General features: G+C 40.1%; 2 protein-coding genes and 1 long non-coding RNA gene across 7 annotated transcripts in view; all 3 read left to right on the top strand.

The window, feature by feature from the left end:
* Nucleotides 1–25,879, top strand: part of LOC310988860 (membrane cofactor protein-like) — a 46,092-nt gene that overhangs the window by 18,964 nt on the left and 1,249 nt on the right. For 2 of the 5 annotated variants that reach the window (XM_083975657.1, XM_083975658.1), the window contains exons 9-11: nucleotides 69–110; nucleotides 211–264; nucleotides 2,962–3,016. In XM_083975657.1, the coding sequence (XP_083831783.1) occupies nucleotides 69–110; nucleotides 211–264; nucleotides 2,962–3,016 (151 nt within the window). Of the gene's footprint in view, nucleotides 1–68; nucleotides 111–210; nucleotides 265–2,961; nucleotides 3,017–4,173; nucleotides 4,225–4,574; nucleotides 5,935–25,879 lie in introns of those variants that run through there. The other 3 variants (XM_083975659.1, XM_083975660.1, XM_083975661.1) reach the window with 3 other exon arrangements.
* Nucleotides 9,656–24,757, top strand: LOC310988874 (C4b-binding protein alpha chain-like; the record flags this gene model as incomplete). The annotated part of the gene is made up of 14 exons (XM_083975678.1): nucleotides 9,656–9,834; nucleotides 9,961–10,039; nucleotides 10,278–10,457; nucleotides 10,661–10,760; nucleotides 10,997–11,073; nucleotides 11,169–11,348; nucleotides 11,466–11,645; nucleotides 12,227–12,406; nucleotides 12,524–12,703; nucleotides 13,012–13,188; nucleotides 22,427–22,606; nucleotides 23,840–23,901; nucleotides 24,597–24,623; nucleotides 24,710–24,757. The coding sequence occupies exons 2-14, from the start codon at nucleotides 9,985–9,987 to the stop codon at nucleotides 24,755–24,757; spliced, it is 1,626 nt and encodes a 541-aa protein (XP_083831804.1). The 5' UTR covers nucleotides 9,656–9,834; nucleotides 9,961–9,984.
* On the top strand, nucleotides 15,621–18,546 carry LOC310988862. Its single transcript, XR_014595509.1, has 3 exons — nucleotides 15,621–15,901; nucleotides 17,139–17,261; nucleotides 17,570–18,546. It is a non-coding gene; the product is annotated as an uncharacterized lncRNA (long non-coding RNA).

Here is a 25,879-nt window from a genome sequence, read left to right on the forward strand (position 1 = left end):
CCCAGTTGATGTGTCTGTATAACATTTGGTAGATTTTGTTTTTTAATGTTGTGACTGTTCATTTTCAGTTGGTGGTGGTGGTGGAGGTGGTGGTGAAGGCCTGAAACCAGGTAAATCAACAAAAGTTAGCTGTAATGTTGGACTCGTTTCTCTTCTGCTCTATTCTTCTGATCTCACCTGTTGTTGTTTTTGTTTCTTTGTCTTAAACAGGCAACGGAGGTAACAACGTAGGCAAGGCTGTGGGAATAGCATTAGCTGTTATAGGTAAGTTTCCACTTCATATTTGAACAGTTGATTATAAAAAATGTGAAAATAAGATCATGATGCCCTCTTGTGTTAATGATACACAGTGGAAGTCATGAGTGGGCATCTTACCCTCACTCACATCAACAAACTGTCCTGTTGTGACCGTGAGACAGAGCCGGCCCTGAGCAGAATTTGCCTTGGCACCACTGATACCGCTCGTGATCATTTGCACACCAACTGTGAACCTGACACATCAATGATTAATTTCATTAGTTGCTGTGGTATACTTGTTTCCCTTTCTGTAGGTTTTCATTGAAAAAAGTTGGTGAACTCAAACGAGTAGCATTGTGGCATTGTGTGGGAAATTAAAAACAACAAGATAAACTACCAGATAGTGGTTTTACTGTAGATAAGTTAACGTGTTAATAGCTGATATAAAGAAGTCATGACGTACATATAAAATGATAAGGTGAAATAACTGAAGTTATCAGTACGTTTACATGCACAGTCTAATCGAGCTATGCTCAAATTTTGATTTTGGCGTCTAATCAGACTTCTGTGCTTGTCCCAGTTTACATGCAACTGAGAAAATCAAATAACTAACGGGAACATGTCCTCCTCCTCAACACCAGGTGGCGATCATGCGTCATTTCAGTGGGTTAATACAGAACCTTTTCCGGTTGACCTATTAGCCAGGCGGCTAATTTTCGGCATTTTCGAACAACAGCAAGTTGCTTAATCGTACAGCTTTGTTCATCTCGTACGTAATGTGCGTGTTACTTATTGTGCAGATAAGGTGCACGCCATCCCTCGTGGTCATGGTGATTTCAAGAGGCAGACAAGAACGCCGTAACGCTACAACAATAGCTTCTGCGACCGGCTTTCTTGGATGTTTTTGTTCCGGGGTCTTACGCCAGTGCGGGGGGTGTGGAGCATGCCTAGTTAGTCTAGTTAAACTCTGATTAAGGCGTATACATGGCGGAGAAAGTCGAATTCCAATCGCAACTCCGATATTAGTCGGACTAACGCGTTTATGCACTAAGTGTTTCAAGTGTCATGTAAATGTACTGAGTATCTTCTAATCACCTTTATTGACAATGTATGTAACACAGTAGCAAATGAAAAACTCCACTCTAAAACCAGAGAATCAGTATTTATTATAGTACATGGGGACATTTGGTCAAACGTGAGCTTTCTGTGCAGCTCCCACCGTGTGGTAACCAGTCAATAAAGACTGCTCTTTAAGGCTCTAACTAACTTGCAGTTGGCACTTAACTCAGTCTAACTAGCAGATAAGAAAGCTCACGTTTGATCTACAATCATAAATGACCCAAATCCACCAGTTTAATGTGGGGAATCTGTTTACTGTTATGTTATGCAGGTAAAACCGTTAGAAGTTAACTGAAACCAAGGAGTGAATGTTTATGATAAAAAAAAATGAACACACTCTAAAACTTGTTTCTTCCTCCACCCCTGTCCTCTTCCTACTCTCACTTCTCTCTGTACCAGAGGTTTACAGTACTTCCTGTCTTGTTGCGATCCAGCACCAGTTGAGCACCGTGCAGCAGCTGATGTGTCAGTGAGCATGTTCACTCATGAACCTGACGTCAGCTCTGACACGGAGGCAGCTGGATTTTATTAAACCAACATTAGCTCCCCAGACAATTAACATTTTATATTATTGTGTACGCTATTGTGTTTTTTTTGTTTTGTTTTTTTTTACAGTTGACAAGAGACCTAACCCTAGGCCTGTGTATATATACCAGTCCCTTCAGAAAAACTAATAATCTAACTAAAAAAAAAAAATCAGCCCAAGCCTGCATATTATGCAGGGGTCCGTTTTTCAAAGGCGTTGCACTTTCGCCATCAAAACCACAGATTTTTGCGCAAAATGTGCGGAATATGCAGTGTTTGCGTGATCTCCCTCTCGCTCCTCTCGATCAGAGTCTTCACCTACGTCTGCGGAAAAGCCACACTTCAGTCTCATGGGTGGCAATGTAGCTCTGGCAATGTGCGTTGGGTGTCTTCACCTATGTCCGCGATAACATAGGATATGATATAATGTTATCCACCGCTCCGTGGATTGCTTTCTCGTCGGCTTTGTGGAAAACAAATACACATGGCCAGGAGGAGGGTTAGCAACACAGGAAAAGTGACCGGACTTGCATAGTTCCTCTTTTAGTTAGTAGCCTTGTAAGAACCAGGTGTTGGGGGAATATCCGTTTTTTTTCCTTATGCAATGAAATTGCAGGAAAGAAATGTGATTTGATGAATAAGATTCCATCAATACCATGCATATTCCAGCACAAGAAAATCTGCTGCAAATCAAGGATTTTTGCCTGCAACAATCATATTTTTCTGGAAGGACTGACTTTTATGTATACACAGACGTACAGTATGTAGCCTGTGTGGCATTTCAAGCACTCTTGGGGGCCCCCTTGTGGCTACAGAGGGCCCCAAGCAGCTGCTTAGTTCATTAATGCCTTGGGTTGCAACTAAACTTGTCACTTCTATGGTTTGTGTTTTGTGTGTGTAATCCACCTTGCAGGCGAATGGACATAAAGGTTTACACCATCATTTATGATTTTTTTTAAGTGCAATATCATAAAGAAAAATTAACTTCCAGGATGATGTCGAGTAACAGAACATTTGTTGATTTCATGTTGACTCCTTTTCACATCATCATCTCCATTTTTATTTCCACTTTAATGGTAGGCATCATAGCTGTCATCACCATTGGAGTAGTGGTTTACCGTAAGAAAAAACAGAGGTAACATGTTTTATTTGACTGCAGACTAATCCTTGCATGGCTTTGTCCTAGAAATGGCTTCTCCATGTTTTTGTTTGCGCCTCAGACTGAACATTAACGGCGCTTGGTCGCATTCACAGCTCCTCAGACATTTTTGTTTTCAGTCTCAGTGTTTTGTGTTTGGTCAGCACTTTATCCTGTCTAACCTCTCTGTCTGTCGCGTGTTACTAAGTGTCGCATGTTGAAGTTAACGTGTGTTTGTGAAGCTTTTTTTTTGCCTTGAGGGTTTTTTGTCTCTGCTACAGTATCATCATTTTCAGCCCTTAGAGGAGTCTCCTGCACAGAGCCTCCGGTCACTCAGTGGGAGGAAAAAAAAGCTTTATCATGCTGATACACACCAATGTGGAGGTCAGCCAAGTGCTCCGAGCTGATTAAAAAGCAAGTTAGAGCATATACTGTTAGATATGCAGTGGTTACATAATGCACACCTTTTTTATTTGGTTGTGCTTATCGTAACTTTATTTTTTCCAAGGCCAAAAAGAAATGATAGGATGAAAACAACTGGCTACAGATTTTTATTATTCTTTCCCATACAGGTAAATAATTGGAAACTTTGGTGAAATTTGACAATGACCCGGGGTCCACAGGGGCGCTTCCGGTTCATTCAGGTTTTGTTTTTGTTCTGGCCTGTTTCAAATATAAAGAAGGAAATGTGGAAATACATTTTAGTAAACTTGTGTTTCCTGTTGTGGTTGTGTGTAACGCCTAACTGCTCTACAGCTGGGTATCTTAAATCTTACAAACAACAAGCTTCCAGTTTACTCAAATACGCATCAAAGCTTCACACACTTTTGGTGGTATTTCTCAGGTATTATAAAAAACAAAACAGAAATGACCCATTTTGAGCAACATTGATAAGACTTGATGATACTCTGGTCTGGTGGTTTAACTGAAAAACATTGGGTAGCATTTTGTTTCTCAACCTCCCCCACCGATTTGTAATTGAAATTTGGCTGGAGGAGGTTAGGGTGTAGCAGCACACAGGGTTGTGGTTTGGGTTTGTGTGTTGGTGGTGGATGAAGAGGGTTTTCTGTTGACTTCCTTGAATTCTCTCAGCATCCTGTGAGTTGGGTCATGAATCATAGAAGCTGTAATGTTGATTCATTATTGGATTACAGCTCTCGGGGAGGTGGTCACAAAGAAGGAGACAACGTACTGTAGCGCTCTCGGTAAGAAGATCAGATCACTTGGCACACTTAAAACTCACGTATGTCACCTGCGCAGACATTCATGAAATAAGCAAGAGCAGTATGTGGTACTGTTGGCAGTTTATTCCTTAATATCTCACATTATTGGCTGTGCTGTTACTGCATTAATGTTCTTCCTCCCTCATCTTCCTCCTGGTTACCCGTTGCTGCTAACTAACCTCTCTGAACAGATGGATCACCGCCCGTGTTACGCTTCACAAACCCTTTCTCCTTTTGCAGCACGCTGGGAGTTTTTTCTATTTCAACGACTTGACTTCTCCTGTCTCGTCTTGTGTCATTCACACAAGTTTGCACTGTGTCTTTGTTTCCAGGGATGCAGCTTTTACTCCATAACTGGGTACTGTAAAAGCATCTTCAGAAGAGGAAAGTCACATGACGAATCATTGAATGTACTTGTGACCTGCATGCGGGAGGCACAGGTGCATGGAACCACCTGAAGATGAGTTTCTGAATGAATGCCGCTATGAGATTCAGAAAACTTCACCAAATCGATCATCTCAAACCACAGCTTATGCTCCGAGTGGCTCCTCCTATAGGCTGTGCCTAACTACTTCCTTCCTATTCTTCATAACTTGACCTGGTGGTGTTGAGGACACCGTCCTTCATCACATCACAGCAGTTTTATTTCTGGCCTGTAAATATGAAGGAATTACATTTTTTCATGTTCATCTTCATTTCAAATCTCAGCACTGTGCATCCAGGCAGTTATAGCTTCAGCCACACCAATCCAGTTTGTATTAAATATGTTGTATACAAATTGAAACTATTTAATGCAAAAAAATCACAGTCAAAACACATCTTTCTATTTATTGAAATCAACCATTACACTGAAGTAGAAGGGTCTCAGCCGATGAACCTCTTGTGACTGTCTCTACTCTGAGCAGTGGGATCTGAATCCGTCATTAGCGTTGTGCCTGACCTGTATAAATATTTTTCAAAAGCCTTAATGCAAATAGCCAAGTGTTGTAGCTTGTGCATTGATTGTTTGTGAATTGTTAAATGTTAACATGATTGCTGGTGTAATTGTGAACCCACCTCAGCTGCTCTGGGCTGGCCTCCTGTAAATCATTAGCTATGCTTGTGTCGGTTCAGCGTTCAGAGTTTGCCCCTGAAGGGGACACACACTAAGCTGAAATGCACATGAATCGGATTTTTTTTTTAAATGATAAAATTTTTGAGAGGTCATCCCAGGAGAGAAGACTGGGTTAAGAAAATTATTAAGAAAGATTTGTTGTTTTGTCTAAATGATTTGTTTCATAGATTTGTATCATTCAGTGTCACTTTCAGTTTAATATCACTATTTTGAATGAGACGAGTGCTTGTGGAGGAGCGGATGAGGTTTTTGTCTGTGGATATGTAGAGATGTGATCTCTGAAAGTATGCACTTGCTTAGCATTGTATTTTTATTTATTGAAATTCAGTTGGATTTTATCTTTAAATTTTTCATATCGTCTTGAGACGGGAGCAGAACGGGCCAACGGCTGTTTGTATTTGCACTAACTTTTGTAATCAGTCTGATTGAATAAAAGAACAAAGACTCATCAATGTGTTAGAAATGTACTTTAATTAATTTGCAGCTGCACTGTGGTCACATCATGCTTTGTTGTTCTCAACAGACGGAGCCTGAAAAGTGAAATGAAACCCATTAAAGTACTTGTGTCAATCTCTTCACATACACTCTTTTGTACCATGTGTTCTTCGGTGTATTGTACAAACGACCTGAATTTCAGTTTGACCAAAGTGATATTTTAACCTCATAGGCTGTTTTATTCAAGATTTTAGAAAGCTATTGCTCTTGGGCACACAATACAAGACTGCCATTAATCTGATAACCACTAAGGGCGCCATCATCTGGAATATCATAGTAGTAAAAAACTGAGACTTCAGACTGTCACAGCTCCTGTAGTCTGATGGCGACTGTCCCAGATGGCGGATTGTTACTTTGCCCCAGTCTGTGATGTGGGCCGGCCTTTATTTGTTTGTGTAGGGAGATTGGGAATAGTTGTAACAGCATCACTTTCACCAATAAGCGACAACATTAGAGTAACATGATCAATATCATGTGTGTCCACTCCCTCCCTGACCTTGCACATGAATTTGCAAGGCTGTATGACAAAATGTGTACATTTTAATTCACAAACTTCAGAAGTGTACATTGATGTTTATTAGTTATATTCATATAACAGATGTGTCAAAGAGTTCAGACAATAAAACAGGAGTAAGTTTGATGTGCCAGAGTTGGATGTTCGGGGAAAAGATTGATGAAAAGATGTCAATCTATAAAGGAGGGAAATGGTGGCATTACTATTAGATTAGCATTATGGGGGTGAAAGATGAGTAATTATATGATCTGATTCAAGTTCAGCACCAGCAAGTCTATGTAACAGTCATTTTGATGGTAGACCAGTGCACATTGGGGTGGAATGAAATGGCAAACAAGATTGCTAGGGCTACATAAAATTACAATATAGAGCGAAATGTTAGTATCAGTAGGAAGGAAGTGAAAAACATAATTAAGTGGGCCTACAAACTGAAGTAAATATGGCAAAAGCAGTGCGAGAAAGAAAGGGAGGTGGATCCTGAGGAAAGTAGGGGAAAAGATGGGTCCAGGGAGAGACAGGAGGGAGGTTTGGGCACAGGCAACAGGCTAAAATTGGTAATTCTATATAGAAATGGTGGCTTCCTGTCCCTGCATTATTCACCAGGAAAAGCGCTTAAAAGTGTTCAACAATGACACAAAATATAGGCCTAGTACATGTTTTTTGGGGGGAATTTAAGTGTTTTATAACCATGCATAAGACAGTTATAATGCACATTAAAAAAAATATATATATATTGAAAATCTGGTTAGTGACATGAATTTGGCTTGTCCCTCGGGTAAGGATCATGGTTCAGTGACATTTTAAAATGAAAATATCAATAAATAATTTACAAAAAATAGCTGTCCCTTGATTTCAAGTCACTGGTGCTACTATTGTAAACCCCTTTATTTTGAAAAACTACTTCATCTCTGCAAATATCTTCTGGGGTCAGGAGTTCATTGGAGGCGTGTCCATTTGGAAGAGCACATGGTATCAGTGAATTTTTGAGTGTCTTGTCCCCGGCAGATATTTTTAAAGTCAAAAAACATTTCTACTTTTTATTTTTTCTCACACTTACTACTCATTAAGGGGAACTTGGAAAAAATTAATCATGGTTCAATTATGATGTTTTCTATAAAATTGGAAGCATTTTATATGTGTTTTTAGCCATTTCGCCTCTGTCCCTAGGTCAGACTTTTGGTCTTTGACCTTGTTTAACTTTAAAGTAAATGATAAAATAATGTCAAATTCAAGCATAATGTATTCATTACTATCCATTTCAATGAAATATATTGTTTTTTAAAATATTAATTTTCAATATGTCATATTTTTCACATGTAGAACACTTGTCCCTTGGGTTTACCATCATTTCCACAACCCTGTACAAAATACAGTCCCAGGCTTATTGCTCTAGATTTGTTTACTCAGTAACCATAGCAAGAGACACTGCAAAGGGAACCTCATGGATTCATGAAAGAGTGTTCCCCACAGGGGGTAATAAAAACAAGAAATATCAAGGTAAATATGGCTTAAACTTAGTGAACACTTTTTGTACGTCATTTCCAAACTGCTCATATTTCATGAGGGGGGAAAAAAAACTGGATTTTTAAAAGTTTGTTAGTTGTAATTTGTGATCATTTAATGGTAATTTTAAAACTAACCACTAGCAGGCATGAGATTTTGGAGGAAAAGTGAGAAAATGTCATTTCCACAACCGTCATTTCCACTACCGCCTCCATGGTGGTGGAAAAGACAGGTTGGAGTGGAAATGACATGTCTGTGTTACTAAACTGTTGTTTGCCCAATTATTATTTACTCATTAGAAACAAAGTTTAAAAACATAATTTATTTTTCATGTCCAGTGTTTCCCACTAAATTTTCTGAGACTATGTTGGGGGGGTGGGGGAGTGGGTTAGAGTGTTTCTGATAACCTTTAACTCAGTCTTTAACTCTTTAACAGTCAGTCATAAGTGATATCCTTGCCATTTACAACTAATCTGTAACAAATTCATGGCTTCAGAGCACAGATCATGCATCATCTTTCACCATGTGTATGTGCTTGCGTGCGTGTGTGTGTGTTGAGGAGCCTCTGAGGGCTGTGGGTCTAATAGAGGTAGAATAAGGCTATGTAGAATAAGGTGTTGTTAATACGTGCATAATAATTATTAATAAGGAGCTAGTAAACTACTTACATGCATATTAATAAGCACCCAGTTAAAGGTGAATATGTGTTCCCTAATATAAAGTGTTACCAATATGGGTAATGTCATTTCCACCACTCCTTGTCTTTTCCACCACCCTATGTCATTTCCACAACCACACATGTTTTTACGTAAAACACATTTTAAAAATAGAGTTAAGGCAAAGATTGTTGTTGTGTTGATAGCTGTGCAGCTGAAGGTGGGGTATATGTATATGGTTTGATGAAAATATCTGATTTGGAAATGTATAATGTTGAATTGAAGGTTTCAGTAACCTAATATTAAGCGTTTTTTAGAGTTAATATTGTAAAATCATGACACTTACATTTCTGAGAAATACATAAATCTTAGATTTGGACAGATGCCAGTGTGATCTTTGATAAAATATGCTCATAGTACAAAATCTTTAAACATTTTTGCTTTAAAACACATTTTTTGGTGGGTGATGGAAATGACAATTTTTTTGCAGAGTCTGGAAAAAATGCCAAAAATGTAGGCTAATCATGAAAAATTATTACAGCCAACATCATGGCGGGTATCTAGGCAGAATGGGAATACAAAGTATACCAATAGCCTAATTGAATTTAAAAATGCTTCTGGATTTTCTGAAAATGTCCAAGTCAAAAGGTACCATAGTTGGAGAATCACCCATAAATGTTATGTGAGCAATTAAGTTGTTAAAAAAATAATACAAATGAAACCTGAAATTGCTGTTTAAAAAGCTACCATTTTCACAGAATAGTGGTGATGAAGAAACCGCAGGAGCGTGTCCTAGTTCACTGTAGGAAATGTGACATACAAAAGAGGCAAATGAAATGATGGACCCATAGACTGTACAAATGGACCTCATGGTTGAATGTAGCTGATATGTTGCAGAAGAGATTCAGGAAGTGAGGGCATTCGAGCGACTTGTTGTTTGAGCGAATGTTTTGTTTGTTTGTTTCTGTTCTTTTGATTGAGAGTTGTACCACACTCGTCCTAAACCAGTCGGGAGCGGTAATGCACTGAAACGACGTTTACCAGCCGCCATGAAACCGAAAGTAGAAGAAGACACGTATCACGCCCACAATCTCTCCGACCGCGCCCACTTAACGGGGAACTCAGTCGGAACATAGAATGTGTCGTAATCGGTTCTAAATGGAACGGAGCTGGGAATTACGTCACTAAACTCGGGGGTTGTCAGGAATCAATCATCTTTTTAGATCCATGCGTCCAGTTGACTCAGAACTAGGAAAATCCGACTTCCGGGTACAAATCAGATGTAACGCAGCAAAACCGAGTAGAGCCGAGTACGTAGAGCTGTGTAGTTGAGGGCAGATGATCCCGCTAACCGATAACATCTGTAAGTTGTAGACTAAGGAGACAAATTTATAATTTTATCTTTGTACTTGATTTTTTTTCTTTTTCTTCACCAGAGGCGACTCTGTTAAGCTGTGTCGATGATCACTCACTTCCTGTTGCTGTGCGCTCTCTCCGTGGTCGATACTGCGCAAGGTGAGTTGCATAGTATAATAGATAGATAAACTCATTGTGGCATATTATTTTGTGGTAAGCGAGCATGGACCTGCTCCTGGTTTCAAGCCCCGCCCACAGAGATACCTGCAGATAACAAGAAGAGACAGAAAAAAAGCCCTAGGACAGCAGTGGGCCGTCACACAACAGTCTGTGTAAACAACACAAGTTAGTCTGTGAGTCTAAGCTGCTTTTTCTCTCTCTGTTGTTGCACCTCAAGACTGTGGCAGACCTGAGCTAGAGGAGAACATGGTTTTGAAGGGTGATGCCATATTTAACGAGACGTTCCAGGGTGGATCATCAGTTAAACTTGTCTGTAATCCTGGTTACGAGGCTAGAGGGCATTCAAGCCTCACTTGTAGTGGAGGCAGATGGAGTTCCCTGAGGATGACATGCACAAGTGAGTATAATAAACACTTGATATTTTCAAGGTGACAATCTTTCAAAACAGTGCAGTCTGGATATGGAAACTTGTGATAAATAGCCTACATATCAGCAAGTGAGAGAGAGATGTGTGACTGATGACGTCTGATAACAAGTCAGGAAATGTAAGTTGTAAGAAAAGAAAATCAGCCCTTTTTAATGAGATTTCTCTCTTTCCAGAGAAGAACTGTGGAAGTGCTGGTGAAGTTGACCATGGCGATGTTGAATACCCTGAAGGGACGCTGTTTGGTGCTGTGCTTCAGGTCATCTGCAACCTTGGGTTAGTATAACCAATAACTGGTGGTTTATGTTTGGTTAGTTTCTAAAATGCAGTTGAGGGTACCGGTAACCTAGTTCACCTCTAAAATGTCATCACCATCTCCCAGTCAGGAATCAGCTTATTCCATTTAAAGTGAATAGTCAGTAAGGTGCGTGTTGTTTTTAAGCGTTAAATGAAAGCACTAACACAGATTCCCCTCATGACATTAGTTGTTGATGTTTGTTGTTGCTCATTAGTTACAGAAAAGTTGGAGGCAGTAGGGTCATCTCGTGTGGTGAGCAGGGGTGGACTGGCAGGTTGCCTGTGTGTGAAGGTTGGTAATCTTGACATGTTCAACAGCAAAATCTGCACAAAAGACAAAAAAAAAGAAGCCTGTTTCCATTCTGACGTGTTATTTCTGTTTCGCAGCGGTTACTTGTGAGGACGTACCCCCGGTTGAAAATGCCAGTGTGTCACCACAGGAAGATTCCTATCAGTATAGAGATAGTATAAAGTACACTTGTCTAAGGGATTACACACTCATTGGAGAAGCATCATTAACATGTTCAGATGATGGAACATTCACACCAGATGCTCCAGAGTGCAGACGTAAGTTCATTTAATGTGTTTTTCATCTCCACCTTTCTCAACATTTTCGAGTTATGTCTGATACAGAAGTAGGTTATTGTGGAGATCTGTATTAATTTCCATTATCTTCTCCTGCAGGTGTTCAGTGTGACGAACCTGTTGTTAAAAATGGTCGTTGGGTTGGGGGAGCTCGACCTCCTTATAAATACCAGTTTACTGTGACATACAAGTGCGATGATGGATATAAGATGGATGGAGAAGCTACCTTTAAGTGTGAAAAAGATAATACCTGGTCACCTCGACTTCCAACGTGTAAACGTAAGTCATATATCAAGAACATTGACTGACATACATCTGAACCTGCTTTGTCTGCATGCGTTTTTTATACTAATTTGTATATAAAATGAGTCTGTAAGTTGTTTATAACGCCACCAACATTTTTAAATATTTTCACTCTAAATCAAAACTCTCTTATTTAGATTTGGACACAACTACTGCTATGATTTGAAAGCCTTGTCTTATAATGCTCTTTTGACCAAATCAATTTCACAAAGGCCTGTGAATATTCTCATTTATCCAGGTCATAGTTATCTCAAAGAAATTTTAAATCGAACGCAACCAGACTTGGTTATTTGTCTTGGAAGACGTTTCACCTCTCATCCAAGAGGCTTCATCAGTTCCTGCTCGCATCTGACCAGGATGACCAGTCCCAGCCTGGTCAGATGCGAGCAGGAACTGATGAAGCCTCTTGGATGAGAGGTGAAACGTCTTCCAAGACAAATAACCAAGTCCAGTTGCGTTCGATTTAAATTTCTTTGAGACAAAAGCAATCATCAAAAGTATAGTCTGCACAAAAGACTTAAAATCTAAAGAAGCCTGTTTCCATTTCTGTTTTGCAGCGGTTACTTGTGAGGACGTACCCCAGGTGGAAAATGGCAATGTGTCGCCAGTGAGAGATTCCTATCAGTATAGAGCTAGTATAAAGTACACTTGTCTAAGGGATTACACACTCATTGGAGAAGCATCATTAACATGTTCAGACAATGGAACATTCACACCAAATCCTCCAGAGTGCAGACGTAAGTTAATTTAATGTGTTTTTCATCTCCACCTTTCTCAACATTTTCCAGTTATGGATGAAACTGAAGTAGGTTATTGTGGAGATCTGTATTAATTTCCATTATCTTCTCCTGCAGGTGTTCAGTGTGACGAACCTGTTGTTAAAAATGGTCGTTGGGTTGGGGGAGCTCGACCTCCTTATAAATACCAGTCTACTGTGACATACAAGTGCAATGATGGATATAAGATGGAAGAAGAAGGTACCTTTAAGTGTGAAAAAGATAATAACTGGTCACCTCGACTTCCAACGTGTAAACGTAAGTCATATATCAAAAATATCGACTGACATACATCTGAACCTGTTTTGCCTGCATGCGCTTTTTATACTAATTTGTATGTAAAATGAGTCTGGAAGTTGTTTATAACGCCACCAACATTTAAAAATATTTTCACTCTGACTCCAAAATCTCTTATTTAGATTTGGACACAACTACTGCTATGATTTGAAAGCCTTGTCTTATAATGCTCTTTTGACCAAATCAGTTTCACAAAGGAATCATCAAAAGCGTAGTCTGCACAAAAGACTTAAAATCTAAAGAAGCCTGTTTCCATTTCTGTTTTGCAGCGGTTACTTGTGAGAAACCCTGGGTGGAAAATGGCAATGTGTCCCCAATGAGAGAATCCTATCAGTATAGAGATAGTATAAAGTACACTTGTCTTGGTGATTACATACTCATTGGACAGGCATCATTAACATGTTCAAACAATGGAACATTCACACCAAATCCTCCAGAGTGCAGACGTAAGTTAATTTAATGTGTTTTTCATCTCCACCTTTCTCAACATTTTCCAGTTATAGCTGATACTGAAGTAGGTTATTGTGGAGATCTGTAATAAAGGTCGGGTTGGAGATCCTGGAAAAACGCTTCTAGCAGGCCACATATTGAAAATACACAGGTCAACAGTCCAAGCCCCTTTCCTCAGATTTCTTTCTGAGGCTATGCCTCCAGAGCGCAGGACAACACAACGCTTTAGTTGTATTGTAGTTCATTGAAGACTCTGATCGCACACGTGATAAGTGCACGAGGAGCGGTACGTGCAGAGGAGGGAGGGTGAGACAGAGATGACTGACACATCAGGATCCAGTTGACTTGAATGTGATACTCAAGATGATTGGATGCTGCTTTTACAGGATTGTCTGTTCCACAAGTGACTGACTTTTTTTCATTTTTGTGAAAAAGCATTTAATTAATTGGTTGCAAGTCATAATTCAAGAATACGACTAATCTACAAAGAATACTGAACCTGCTTTTGTCTGCATGCATTCTTTATACTAATTGTTTATGTAAAATGAGTCTGGAAGTTGTTTATAATGCCACCAAAATTTGTTGTGGCCAAAGAATGAAACACACTTAACCTACACCTCAGTAACATTTCCTTAATAAGTTGCACAGTTCCAGTTGATGTGTCGTATAACATACGGTAGTTTGGATTTTTAATGTTGTGACTGTTGATTTTCAGTTGTTGGTGGTGATGATCCTGATCTGCAAGGTAAATCAGTAAAAGTTACCTATAGTGTTAGATTAGTTTCTGTTTTCTTCTCTTCTTCTGATCTCATCTGTTTTTTGTTTTGTTTAAAAAAGGTAAAACAGCAGACAACGGATATAACACTGGTGCCAAGACTGGTGCCATGACTGGTGGTGTGGTAGGTGGAGCAGCTTTACTAGGTGAGTTTCAACTTAATGATCTAATCTAATCAGTTTATTGTGAAAATAATGTTGGTCCAAAATAAGATTTTAATGCCATCAGAGGAACAGCATGATTGTGTTAACGATACACTGTGGAAGTCATGAGAGGGCATCTTATTCTCCCTGGGATCAACAGTGATTAATATCATTAGTGGCTGTGGTATCGGCCTCTTTTTTCCCTTTCTGTTTTTTAATTGAAAACTGAAGAGCAGTCTGTTGCTAAACTGACAGGAAATGGCACTATGTGGGAAATGGAAAATAACAAGATAAACTACCTAAAACCAGAGAATCAGTATTTATTATAGTACATGGGGATATTTGGTCAAACGTGAGCTTTCTGTACAGCTCCCACCGTGTGGTAACCAGTCAGTAAAGACAGCTCTTTAAGGCTACGTCTCTAACTAACTTACAATTGGCACTTAACTCAGTCTAACTAGTAGATAACAAAGCTCACGTTTGATCTAACATCATAAATGACCTAAATCCACCAGTTTAATGTGGGGAATCTGTTTACTGTTATGTTTTAATTGAAGGTAAAAAACTGTTAGAAGTTAACTGAAACCAAGGAGTTAATGTTTATGATTTTAAAAAAAGTGAGTGTATTGAGAGCAGGGTGTTGGGGAAATCACTTTTTTTTCTTTTATTCATCAAACCGCATTTTTTGCCAGCTCCTGCAGTTTTTGTAAATTCCCTCAATTTCATTGCATACAGTTGCATTAACACCCCACATATTCCAACACATTCTTTCAAGAATATTTGCCAACAACAATCACAAAAAAAATGATTTTCTGGTAGGACTGATAAACATATATAGCCTTTGTGGCATTTCAAGCACTCTTGGGGCCCCTCGTGGCCATGGAGGCCCCAAGCAGCTGCTTAGTTCGTTACCGCCTTGGGCTGGCGTTGCCGTGTGACTTAAAGCAGATATCAGCTTCACGGCCGTTTCGGCTAATGCTGCGTTCAAGGCAGGCTTTTGAAACCGTAAGTTACAGCTTCAAGTCACAACTACGACTTGGTAGCGTTCCAGGTAACCCGTAGCTCGTGTTTTTACCATCCTGTTGTCTGTGAAAGTTCCCTATAACGGCCACTCGTAACTTCCGACCCGTGAACTCGTACCAGATCGAACTGGTATGACTTCACAGGAAGGAAAAACACAAAGTACGAGTTTCTTTGAACGCACCATGAGTTAGCAGCCCCCGCCCTTGTCAGGCATCAATTGGTCCTCATGCTACATCACCACATTCACGCGCATCCCTTGGCTGCACACACAGCCCTTCATGCCGTTCTCTCTCCTCATTGGATAACACTTGTATCCCACAAGGAAAATTTTCTCCTCGGGTTACAGCAGAGCAGAGTGACGGAGAGACTCGTGTTTAGGCTGAAATACTTCATGTAAGTGATTGCTGACGGAAAATAGGACTATTTAGGACTTATATTAACAAAAACATTCCACTGATATCTGCTTTAACTTGTCACTTATCTGTGGTTTTACGTGTGTATTCCACCTTGCAGGCGAATGGACAGGAGGTTTACATCATCATTTCTCATTTTATAATTGCAATATCATTGAGGAAAGCTATTGCTGAAAGAAAATCAAGATGTTGCCATATCACAGAGAAAACCCTTTTTTGGACAACCGATTAACAGTGCATTTGTTGGTTTCATGTTGACGCCTTTTTCACATCATCATCTCCATTTTTATTTCCACTTTCTGACAGTCGGAGCTGGTGTGGTGGCTAAAGTGGTTAACGACAAGAAAAAACAGAGGTAACATGTTTTATTCGACTGCAGACTAATCCTTGCATGGCTTTGTCCTAGAAATGACTTCTCCATGTTTTTGTTTGCGCCTCAGACTGAACATTAACGGCGCTTGGTCGCTTTCACAGCTCCTCAGACCTTTTTGTTTTCAGTCTCAGTGTTTTGTGTTTGGTCAGCACTTTATCCTGTCTAACCTCTCTGTCTGTCGTGTGTTACTAAGTGTTGCATGTTGACGTTAACGTGTGTTTGTGAGGCTTTTTTTTCTCTGCTACAGTATCAACATTTTAAGCCCTTAGAGGAGTCTCCTGCACAGAGCCTCTGGTCACTTAGTGAGAGAAAAAAAAGAAAACTTTATTATGATACACACCAATGTGGAGGTCAGCTACGAGCACACCAAGTTAGAGTGTACACTGTTAGATATGCTGTGGTTACATAATTTCTTAATGCACATCTAATTAAGGCCAAAAAGAAATGATAGGAATATAATGGCATACAAAATACATGCTTCATTTGCATGATATTATATGGCACACATGTTGCCATGGTAGTGCCTGAAGGAGGATGAAAACAACTGGCTACAGATTATTATTATTATTCTTTTGAATTTAATTTAATTTTTTCCCATGGGGTCGCAGATCAATAATTGTAAATTTTGGTGAAATCTGGAAGGGTGTTGTCACCACTCCACATAAACAGTTACTGTTGAAATTGCGCTTCCGGTTCATTCAGGGTTTATTTTTGTTCTGGCCTGTTTCAAATATAAAGAAGGAAATGTGGAAATAAATTTTAGAGAACTTGTTTCCTGTTGTGGTTGTGTGTAACGCCTAACTGCTCTACAGGAGAGTATCTTAACTTTTACAAACAACAAGTTTACACTTTTACTCAAACTTAGGAAGCTTAAATACGCATCCAAGCTTCACACACATTTCATAGTATTTCTCAGGTATGAATAAAAACCAAAACCCATTTTGAGCAACTTTGTTAAGACTTGTTGACACTCTGGTGGCTTAACTCAAAAACAGGGTAGCATTTTGTTTCTCAAGGTTACAAACCCACCAGATTTGTAATTAAAATTTTGGCTAGAGCAGGTTAGGCTGTAGCAGCACACAGGGTTGTGGTGTGTGTTGGTGGTGGATGAAGAGGGTTTTTCTGTTGACTTCCTTGAATTCTCTCAGCTTCCTGTGAGTTGGGTCTTAATAATAATGATAATAATAAGCTGTAATGTTGATTCATTATTGGATTACAGCACTCGGGGAGGTGGTCACAACGATGTGCCTACAAAAGAAGGAGAGGACGTAGCGCTCAAGGAAACAAGATCTGATCAAGAACAAGAACAAAATCTCTGAGCACTTCACGTCAGCGCATTCATGTATGTCACCTGCACAGACATTCATGAAATAAGCAAGAGCAGTATGTGGTACTGTTGGCAGTTTATTCCTTGATATCTCACATTATTGGCTGTGCTGTTACTGCATTAATGTTCTTCCTCCCTCCTCTTCCTCCTGGTTACCTGTTGCTGCTAACTAACCTCTCTGAACAGATGGATCACCGCCCGTGTTACGCTTCACAAACCTTTCCTCCTTTTGCAGCACGCTGGGAGTTTTTTTTTTTCTCTCTCTCTTCTCCCGTTTTACCTCATCTCACTCACACAAGTTTGCACTGTGTCTTTGTTTCCAGGGCTGTTGCAGCTGCTCCAGTATTGCCTACTGAGAAAGCACCTTCAGAAGAGGAAACTCAGTTGACGAAACTATGAATGTACTTGTGACCTGCATGCAGGAGGCACAGGTGCATGGAACCACCTGAAGATGAGTTTCTGAATGAATGCCGCTATGAGATTCAGAAAACTTCACCAAATCGATCTCAATCCACAGCTTATGCTTCGAGTGGCTCCTCCTATAGGCCGCGCCTAACTACTTCCTTCCTATTCTTCATAACTTGACCTGGTGGTGTTGAGGACACCGTCCTTCATCACATCACAGCAGTTTTATTTCTGGCCTGTAAATATGAAGGAATGAGATTTTTTCATGTTCATCTTCATTTCAAATCTCAGCACTGTGCATCCAGGCAGTTATAGCTTTAGCCACACCAATCCAGTTTGTATTAAATATGTTGTATACAAATTGAAAATATTTAAAGCAAAAAAAAAAAATCACACTCAACACACATCTTACTATTTATTGAAATCAACATTACATTATTTGTCACTGAAGTAGAAAGGTCCCAGCCGATGAACCTCTTGTCACTGTCACTACTCTGAGCAGTGGGATCTGAATCCGTCATTAGTGTTGTGCCTGACATGTATAAATATTTTTCAAAAGCCTTAATGCAAATAGCCAAGTGTTGTAGCTTGTGCATTGATTGTTTGTGAATTGTTAAATGTTAACATGATTGCTGGTGTAATTGTGAACCCACCTCAGCTGCTCTGGGCTGGCCTCCTGTAAATCATAAGCCATGTTTAATGAATGCACATAAAGAAGATTTAAAAAAATAAAAATAATAAATTTTGACATGTAACCCCAAAGGGGAAGAATTGGTTTAAAGGGATAAAGTAGTTCAACATTTTGGCAAATTGGCTCTAACCCTAACCCAAAATAGCTTGCACCGACAATTAAAAGTAATGAACCTATTTCTAAGAGAATATAGAGATTATGGCAATGGGCTAATTTGCCAAAATGTTGAACTATCCCTTTAGAAAATTATTAAGAAATAAATGTTGTCATTGTACGAGTACTTGTGGCGGATGAGGTTTTTGTCTGTGGATATGTAGAGATGTGATCTCTGGAAGTTTGCACTTGCTTAGCACTATATTTTTATTTATTGAAATTCAGTTGGATTTTATCTTTAATTTTTTCATACCGTCTTGAGACGGGAGCAGAACAGCTGTTTGTATTTGCACTAACTTTTGTAATCAGTCTGATTGAATAAAAGAACAAAGACTCATCAATGTGTTAGAAATGTACTTTAATTAATTTGCAGCTGCACTGTGGTCACATCATGCTTTGTTGTTCTCAACAGACGGAGCATTAAAAGTGAAATGAAACCCATTAAAGCAGAAGTAAGCGATCCGGTCGTTCTGGCTAACTTCCTGTCAGCCCATGGAGTTAGCAGTCCCCGCCCTCGTCCCTACGTCACCACATTCACGCGCATCCCTTGGCTGCACACACAGAGAGGACTGCCCCTTTATGCCGTTCTCTCTCTTAAAGGTTGTAGGATACAAGGAAAGTTTTCTCCTCGGCTTACAGCAGAGCAGAGTGACTGACAGACCCGTGTTTCAGACCAAACACTCTATATAAGTGATTGCCGTCGGAAGATATAACTATTTAAGACTTATATTAACACAAACATTCCACTTACTTCTGCTTTAAAGTACCTACTTGTGTCAATCTCTTCACATACACTCAATACAATACAGTAATTGTACACCAAACTGAATTTCAGTTTAACCAAAGTGATATTTAACCTGGATTGGATGGAGGGTTAATAATGTTTTTTTGGCACTGCATTGCTGACTAGTCTAGGCCCTGAGAATTCCGCCACGCAGTGGCTCGGTTTTTTGTTAGTTAAAGGTGTACAGAAAAGAAAACTGAATTTGAGCCCACTCTGGATCATAAAATTAATGTGATAACTCATCTTTCAGACGATGTAGGCCAAAGTTTGTGCAAAATTCTATTTTTGAGTAAATACGGGATGAAAGTGTGTATTTCTTTTTCCGCATTGCAGGCGCACAGATTATACGTCAGCCTACACGATTCATCAGCCACTGATATTGGATCCGTCATTCAAACGTCTGAGACACGCACACACACACGGAGCTCGGTCTCGCCCCAAGCTTTGAATATCACGACCAATCAAATTTGTTTTCCTTACTCGGGTAAACTCGTGTTGCAGCTCGTGACAACTCGGCGCGACTAACAGGACAAACGGCTATTTCTGTACACCTTTAAAGCAGAAGTAAGCGATCCGGTCGTTCTGGCTAACTTCCTGTCAGCCGATGGAGTTAACAGTCCCCGCCCTCGTCCCTACATCACCACATTCACACGCATCCCTTGGCTGCACACACAGAGAGGACCGCCCCTTTATGCCGTTCTCTCTCCTCATTGGATAAAGGTTGTAGGATACAAGGAAAGTTTTCTCCTCGGTTTACAGCAGAGAGTGACTGACAGACCCGTGTTTCAGACCAAACACTCTATTGCTGTCAGAAGATATAACTTATATTAACACAAACATTCCGCTTACTTCTGCTTTAAGTTAGTTCCTGTATTATTTTGAAGTTCTGTTTCTGTCATGATTTGTGTCTTGAGTTCCTGTTTTACTTTGAAGTTCCTGTCTTCCTGTGTTCTCCAGCTTGTTTGATTACCCCATGTGTCTCACCTGTGTCTGATTGCACCACCTGTGTCTCATTCCCTCGTGAACTATTTAACCTCAGTGCCCCCCTTTGTCCTTGTCGTTTGTCCTCCTGGCTTCATGCTCCTTGTGTTCCTGTGTTTCCCCGTACTTGTGAGTTACAAATAAATCCCTTTTTGTCACCGAACCTCTCTGTCTGCATTTGGGTCCTGTTCTCCCCAACCTGACAGCTGACCTGGGCATTGTTTCTCAATAAATTAGAAAAACCTTTCCTATCATTCCCCTTTTCCGTGCATGGTTGAAGAAGATTGGCTCGCATCCACGCTCCACCCTCCTAAAATTCGCTGACCAGGTAAGTAGGCACGAAACCGGCACCAGAATGCAGATCAATTTCGGAACAGACACCCAGGCTCATAGATATAGAAACGTGATAAAGATGCCCAGGCTCTTCTCCACCATAGATAAACGTTTCTATCCGTGTTCTCCAGAGCCTGGTGACGCGAGGCTACGTAGAGCTGTGTGGTTGAAAAGGAGGGCAGATGGTTGGCTAAGAGGAGACATGTGACTGAATTCCCGAGTAATCGACAACATCTGTAAGTTCTGGACTAACGAGACACATTCATATTTTTATCTTTGTATTTTTTTTTTCTTCCAGAGGCGATTCTGTTAAGCTGTGTCGATGATCACTCACTTCCTGCTGCTGTGCTCTCTCTCCGTGGTCGTTACTGCACAAGGTGAGTGGCATAGTACAGTGGGACAAACTGCATATTTTATGTGGTAAACAACACAAGCTGGTCTGTGAGCTTGATTTTCTCTCTCTACTTGCACTGCAAGACTGTGGCAGACCTGAGCTAGAGGAGAACATGGTTTTGAAGGACTCTCGACTCACATTCCCAGAAGGATCTTCAGTTTCTCTTGAATGTGATCCTGGTTACCTGGGTTCAGGACCTTCAAGCCTCACTTGTACAGGAGGCACATGGAGTACCCTGATGACATGCACAAGTGAGTATAAACACTTGATATTTTCAAGGTGGCAATTTTTCAAAATGGTACAGTCTGGATATGGAAACTTGTGATAAACAATCTCATATCAGCAAGTGAGAAATGTGTGACTGATAACGTCTGGTGACAAGTCTGACAGGGAGTGTATTCTCACCTACAGTAATGAGTTCAAATAAGCCCTTTTAATGAGATTTCTCTCTTTCCAGAGAGGAACTGTGGTAGTGCTGATCCTGTTCTGAATGGTGACGTTGATTACCCTAATGGGACGCTGTTTGGTGCTGTGCTTCAGATCATCTGCAACCCTGGGTTAGTAACGAACCAACCAGTTACTGGTGGTTTATGTTTGGTTAGTTTCTAATATGCAGTTGAATGCAGAGGAATCAGCAAATTCTAGTTGAAGTGAATGATCAGTAGGACGTACTTTATTTTTGAATGTTAAATGAAAGGACTAACACAGATTCCCCTCATGACATTAGTTGTTTGTTGTTGCTCATTAGTTTCATGAAAGTTGGAGGCAGTAGGGTCATCTCATGTGGTGTGCAGGGGGGGTGGACTGGCAGGTTGCCTGCATGTGAAGGTTGGTAATCTTTACATGTTCAACAGCAAAATCTGCACAATAGACTTTTAAAAAACCAAAAGAAGCCAGTTTCCATTCTGACGTGCCATTTCTGTTTTGCAGCGGTTGTTTGTGAGGAGGTACCTCCGGTTGAAAATGCAAATGTGTCACCACAGGAAGATTCCTATAAGTATAGAGCTAGTATAAAGTACACTTGTCTAAGGAATTACACACTCATTGGAGAAGCATCATTAACATGTTCAGAAAGTGGAACATTCACACCAGATGCTCCAGAGTGCAGACGTAAGTTCATCTAATGTGTTTTTCATCTCCACCACAATAACCTACTTCAGTATCAGCCATAACTGGAAAATGTTGAGAAAGGTGATCTGTATTAATGGGCTTTATGCACAGCTCCACTACTTCCTGAAATAAGCCAGCTCCTTTATTTCCTGTCTTACATTATTGGACCAACTGATTCATCCAGGTGTGTCTGACCTCACAACAATGGTCAGGCACACCTGGATTAATCAGTTGGTCTAATAATGTAAAACAGGAAATAAAGGAGCTGGCTTATTTCAGGAAGTAGTGGAGCTGTGCATAAAGCCCATTTCCAATTTCTTCTCCTGCAGGTGTTCAGTGTGACAAACCTGTTGTTAAAAATGGTCAGTGGGTTCAGGGAGCTCGACCTCCTTATAAATACTTGTCTACTGTGACATACAAGTGCGATGATGGATATAAGATGGAAGGAGAAGGTACCATTAAGTGTGAAAAAGATAATAACTGGTCACCTCGACTTCCAACGTGTAAACGTAAGTCATAATTCAAGAATACAACTAATCTACAAAGCATACTGAACCTGCTTGTCCTGCATGGCTTTTTATACTAATTTGTATGTAAATGAGTCTGGAAGTTGTTTATAACGCCACCAAAATTTAAAAATATTTTCACCCTGAATTAAAAATCTCTGCAATCTCAATTTGGACAAAACTACTGCTATGATTTGAAAGCCTTGTCTTATAATGCTTTTTTGACCAAATCAGTTTCACAAAGCAATCATCAAAAATCTAGCCTTTGGTATATAAGGCAGTGGGGGCCCCTGTCGCATCATAACAAATCAAACACACGTGGGTCAGTGACATATCAGGTTTGGCAAGATAAGCAATTCAGAAATATCTAAAAATTGTTTAAAAAGCATCAGATTTGTTAAAATGTACATTTATGTTGGTTTTATGTAATTGGAAATGACATTTCTAACTTTTTTTTTTTTTTTTAGATAAGTCAGACTGAAAATGCCAAAGGGTGTAATGACAAAAGAATGACAAATATAAAATATTTTATCCACATACAGTGGATTTAAGTGTACTTTAATAATATGCTTTCATCCGAAAACATTCAATTGAAATAGATTTATTTTCTAGATATTTAGATTGAAATGCATTTTGGCAAAACTGAGCAGGACATATCCTAAAAGCAAAAAGGTTTTCTTCTAAATAATGTGACAAACTATATAAAAATTTGTCAAGAAACATTGTGTTGCATTGGAAAATTGAATTGCATTTATTCCACATTTGAGTCCAGATTTATTTCAATTTACACATCAAACAAAACAAATAGCAGCTACTTTCTACAGCTCTTTAATCATGCGTTAGATTGTAAGCTATTTGCATAAAGGTTTTAAAGGTACTTTATTTGTCACATATACAGCTAGTACAGTGAAATTCTTTCTCTGCATTTAACCCATCCCTGAGGAGCAGTGGGCAGCCACGGTGAAGCGCCCGGGGACCAACTCCAGATTATGAGCCAGTGCCTTTGGTCAGGGGCACTGACTGGCGGATCAGGCTAGCTGGCATGTTTTTAGTGGTGGGGGAAACCACGCAGAGGGGAGAACATGAGGGGAGAACATGCAAACTCCACACAGAAAGGACCTGGGCGGCCGGGGATTCGAACCCAGGACCTTCTTGCTGTGAGGCAACAGTGCTAACCACTGTGCCACCGTGCCGCATATTCAGAATAAACAGTACAAACAAACAAACTTTTCCCAGTAATTCCAACCACACCTAAAGCCCTCCCTCCACCGCCACCACCTCACCAAAGAAACCAGCAGGCAGTGTACATTTCAGAGTATGACAGCACGCTCATGTTAAATTTGTTGTGGCCAAAGAAGGAAACACACTTCACACTTAACCTTCACCTCAGTAACATTTCCTTAAAGGGATAGTTCACCCAAAATTGAAATTTTCATTATCTACTCACCCTCATGTCGACTAAGGGCTGGGAGAAGTTTCAGAGTTATCCGTGTTACAGGGGGTCTCGGCGTAGCAGTGCATGTCCATATAACGGTTGCAAATGTCTTTGCAAATTGTTTTGTAGTGGAAGCTTCTCGAAGCTCCTCGTCAAATTTGGACGAACCGGGAAGAGGAGCTTCCGCTACAAACAAGCTTGAAAAATAGACTTATTTAATTTTTTTCGGGGCTTCAATAAGACGGACATTACATACGAGCAGCATGGAGGTATTTGGATGTTTTTTGGTGTGTCTTTTTGTTACGAAGACAGTTGGTATCCATTTGCAACCGTTATATGGACATGCACTGCTACGCCGAGACCCCCTGTAACTCAGAGAAGCCACGGAGGACTCTGAAACTTCTCCCAGCCCTTAGTCGACATGAGGGTCGGTAGATAATGAGTGAAATTTCAATTTTGGGTGAACAATCCCTTTTAATAAGTTGCACAGCTCCAGTTGATGTGTCTGTATAACATATGGTAGATTGGATTTTTAATGTTGTGACTGTTTATTTTCAGGTGGTGGTGATGATCCTGATCCACCAGGTAAATCAATAAAATGTACCTGTGGTGTTAGTTTCTGTTTTCTTCTCTTCTTCTGATCTCATCTGTTTTTTGTTTTTTAAAAACAGGCAACGGAGATAACAACGTGCCTGTGGCCGTGGGTGGTGGTGTGGTAGGAGCAGGTTTATTAGGTAAGTTTCAACTACAGTAAATGATCTGATTTGATGGGGCGGTGTGTAGCTCAGTTGGTAGAGCACCCCCCCCCCCCCCCCCCCCCCCCCGCCTCCCATTTCCTGTCTCTCTCTCCTGTCCATTAAAGGTGGAAAAGCCCCAAAAATATACTTAAAAAAAAAAAAAAAAAAGATAACAAGAAAATAACAAGATACAAGATAAACTACCAGACAGTGCTTTTACTGTAGATAAGTTTAGTACAGCTGATATAAGAAGTTATGATGCACATCACTCCAGATAAAATGAAATAACTGAAGACAAACAGTATCTTCAAATCAGCTTTTATGGACAATGGGCCTCATTCCCGAACCGTTCTTAAGAACAAATTTGTTCTTAAGTCCTACTTACGAAGTTTTTACGAAGATTGTGGCATTCATGAATGTTTTCTTATCCAGAATTTGTTCTTAAAGGGATAGTTCACCCAAAATTCAAATTTCACTCATTATCTACTCACCCTCATGTCAACTAAGAGCTGTGAGAATTTTCAGAGTCCTCCGTTCCTTCTCTGAGTTACGGGGGGGTCTGCGCAGCAGTATTTGTCCATATAATGGTTGTGAATGGACACCAGAGCTCTTCGTCCAAAAAGACACACCAAAAAACATCCAAATACCTCCATACTGCTCGTCTGTAATGTCCCTCTTGTATTGAAGCCCCGACATGAGAAATTGTTCCGCCGGTCAGTGCAAATCACGTGAGATTTGCACTTACACAGGCAGAGCAGTGAACTGAGACACTGGGAGCTTCCGCTACAAACAAGCTTAAAATATAGACTTATTTAATTTTTTTCGGAACAATTTCTCATGTCGGGGCTTCAATACAAGAGGGACATTACAGACGAGCAGTATGGAGGTATTTGGATGTTTTTTGGTGTGTCTTTTTGGACGAAGAGCTCTGGTGTCCATTCACAACCATTATATGGACAAATACTGCTGCGCAGACCCCCCCGTAACTCAGAGAAGGAACGGAGGACTCTGAAAATTCTCACAGCTCTTAGTTGACATGAGGGTGAGTAGATAATGAGTGAAATTTGAATTTTGGGTGAACTATCCCTTTAACTAAGAACAAAA

This window comes from Trachurus trachurus, assembly GCF_905171665.1.
Source record: "Trachurus trachurus genome assembly, chromosome: 7".
Lineage (NCBI taxonomy): Eukaryota > Metazoa > Chordata > Actinopteri > Carangiformes > Carangidae > Trachurus > Trachurus trachurus.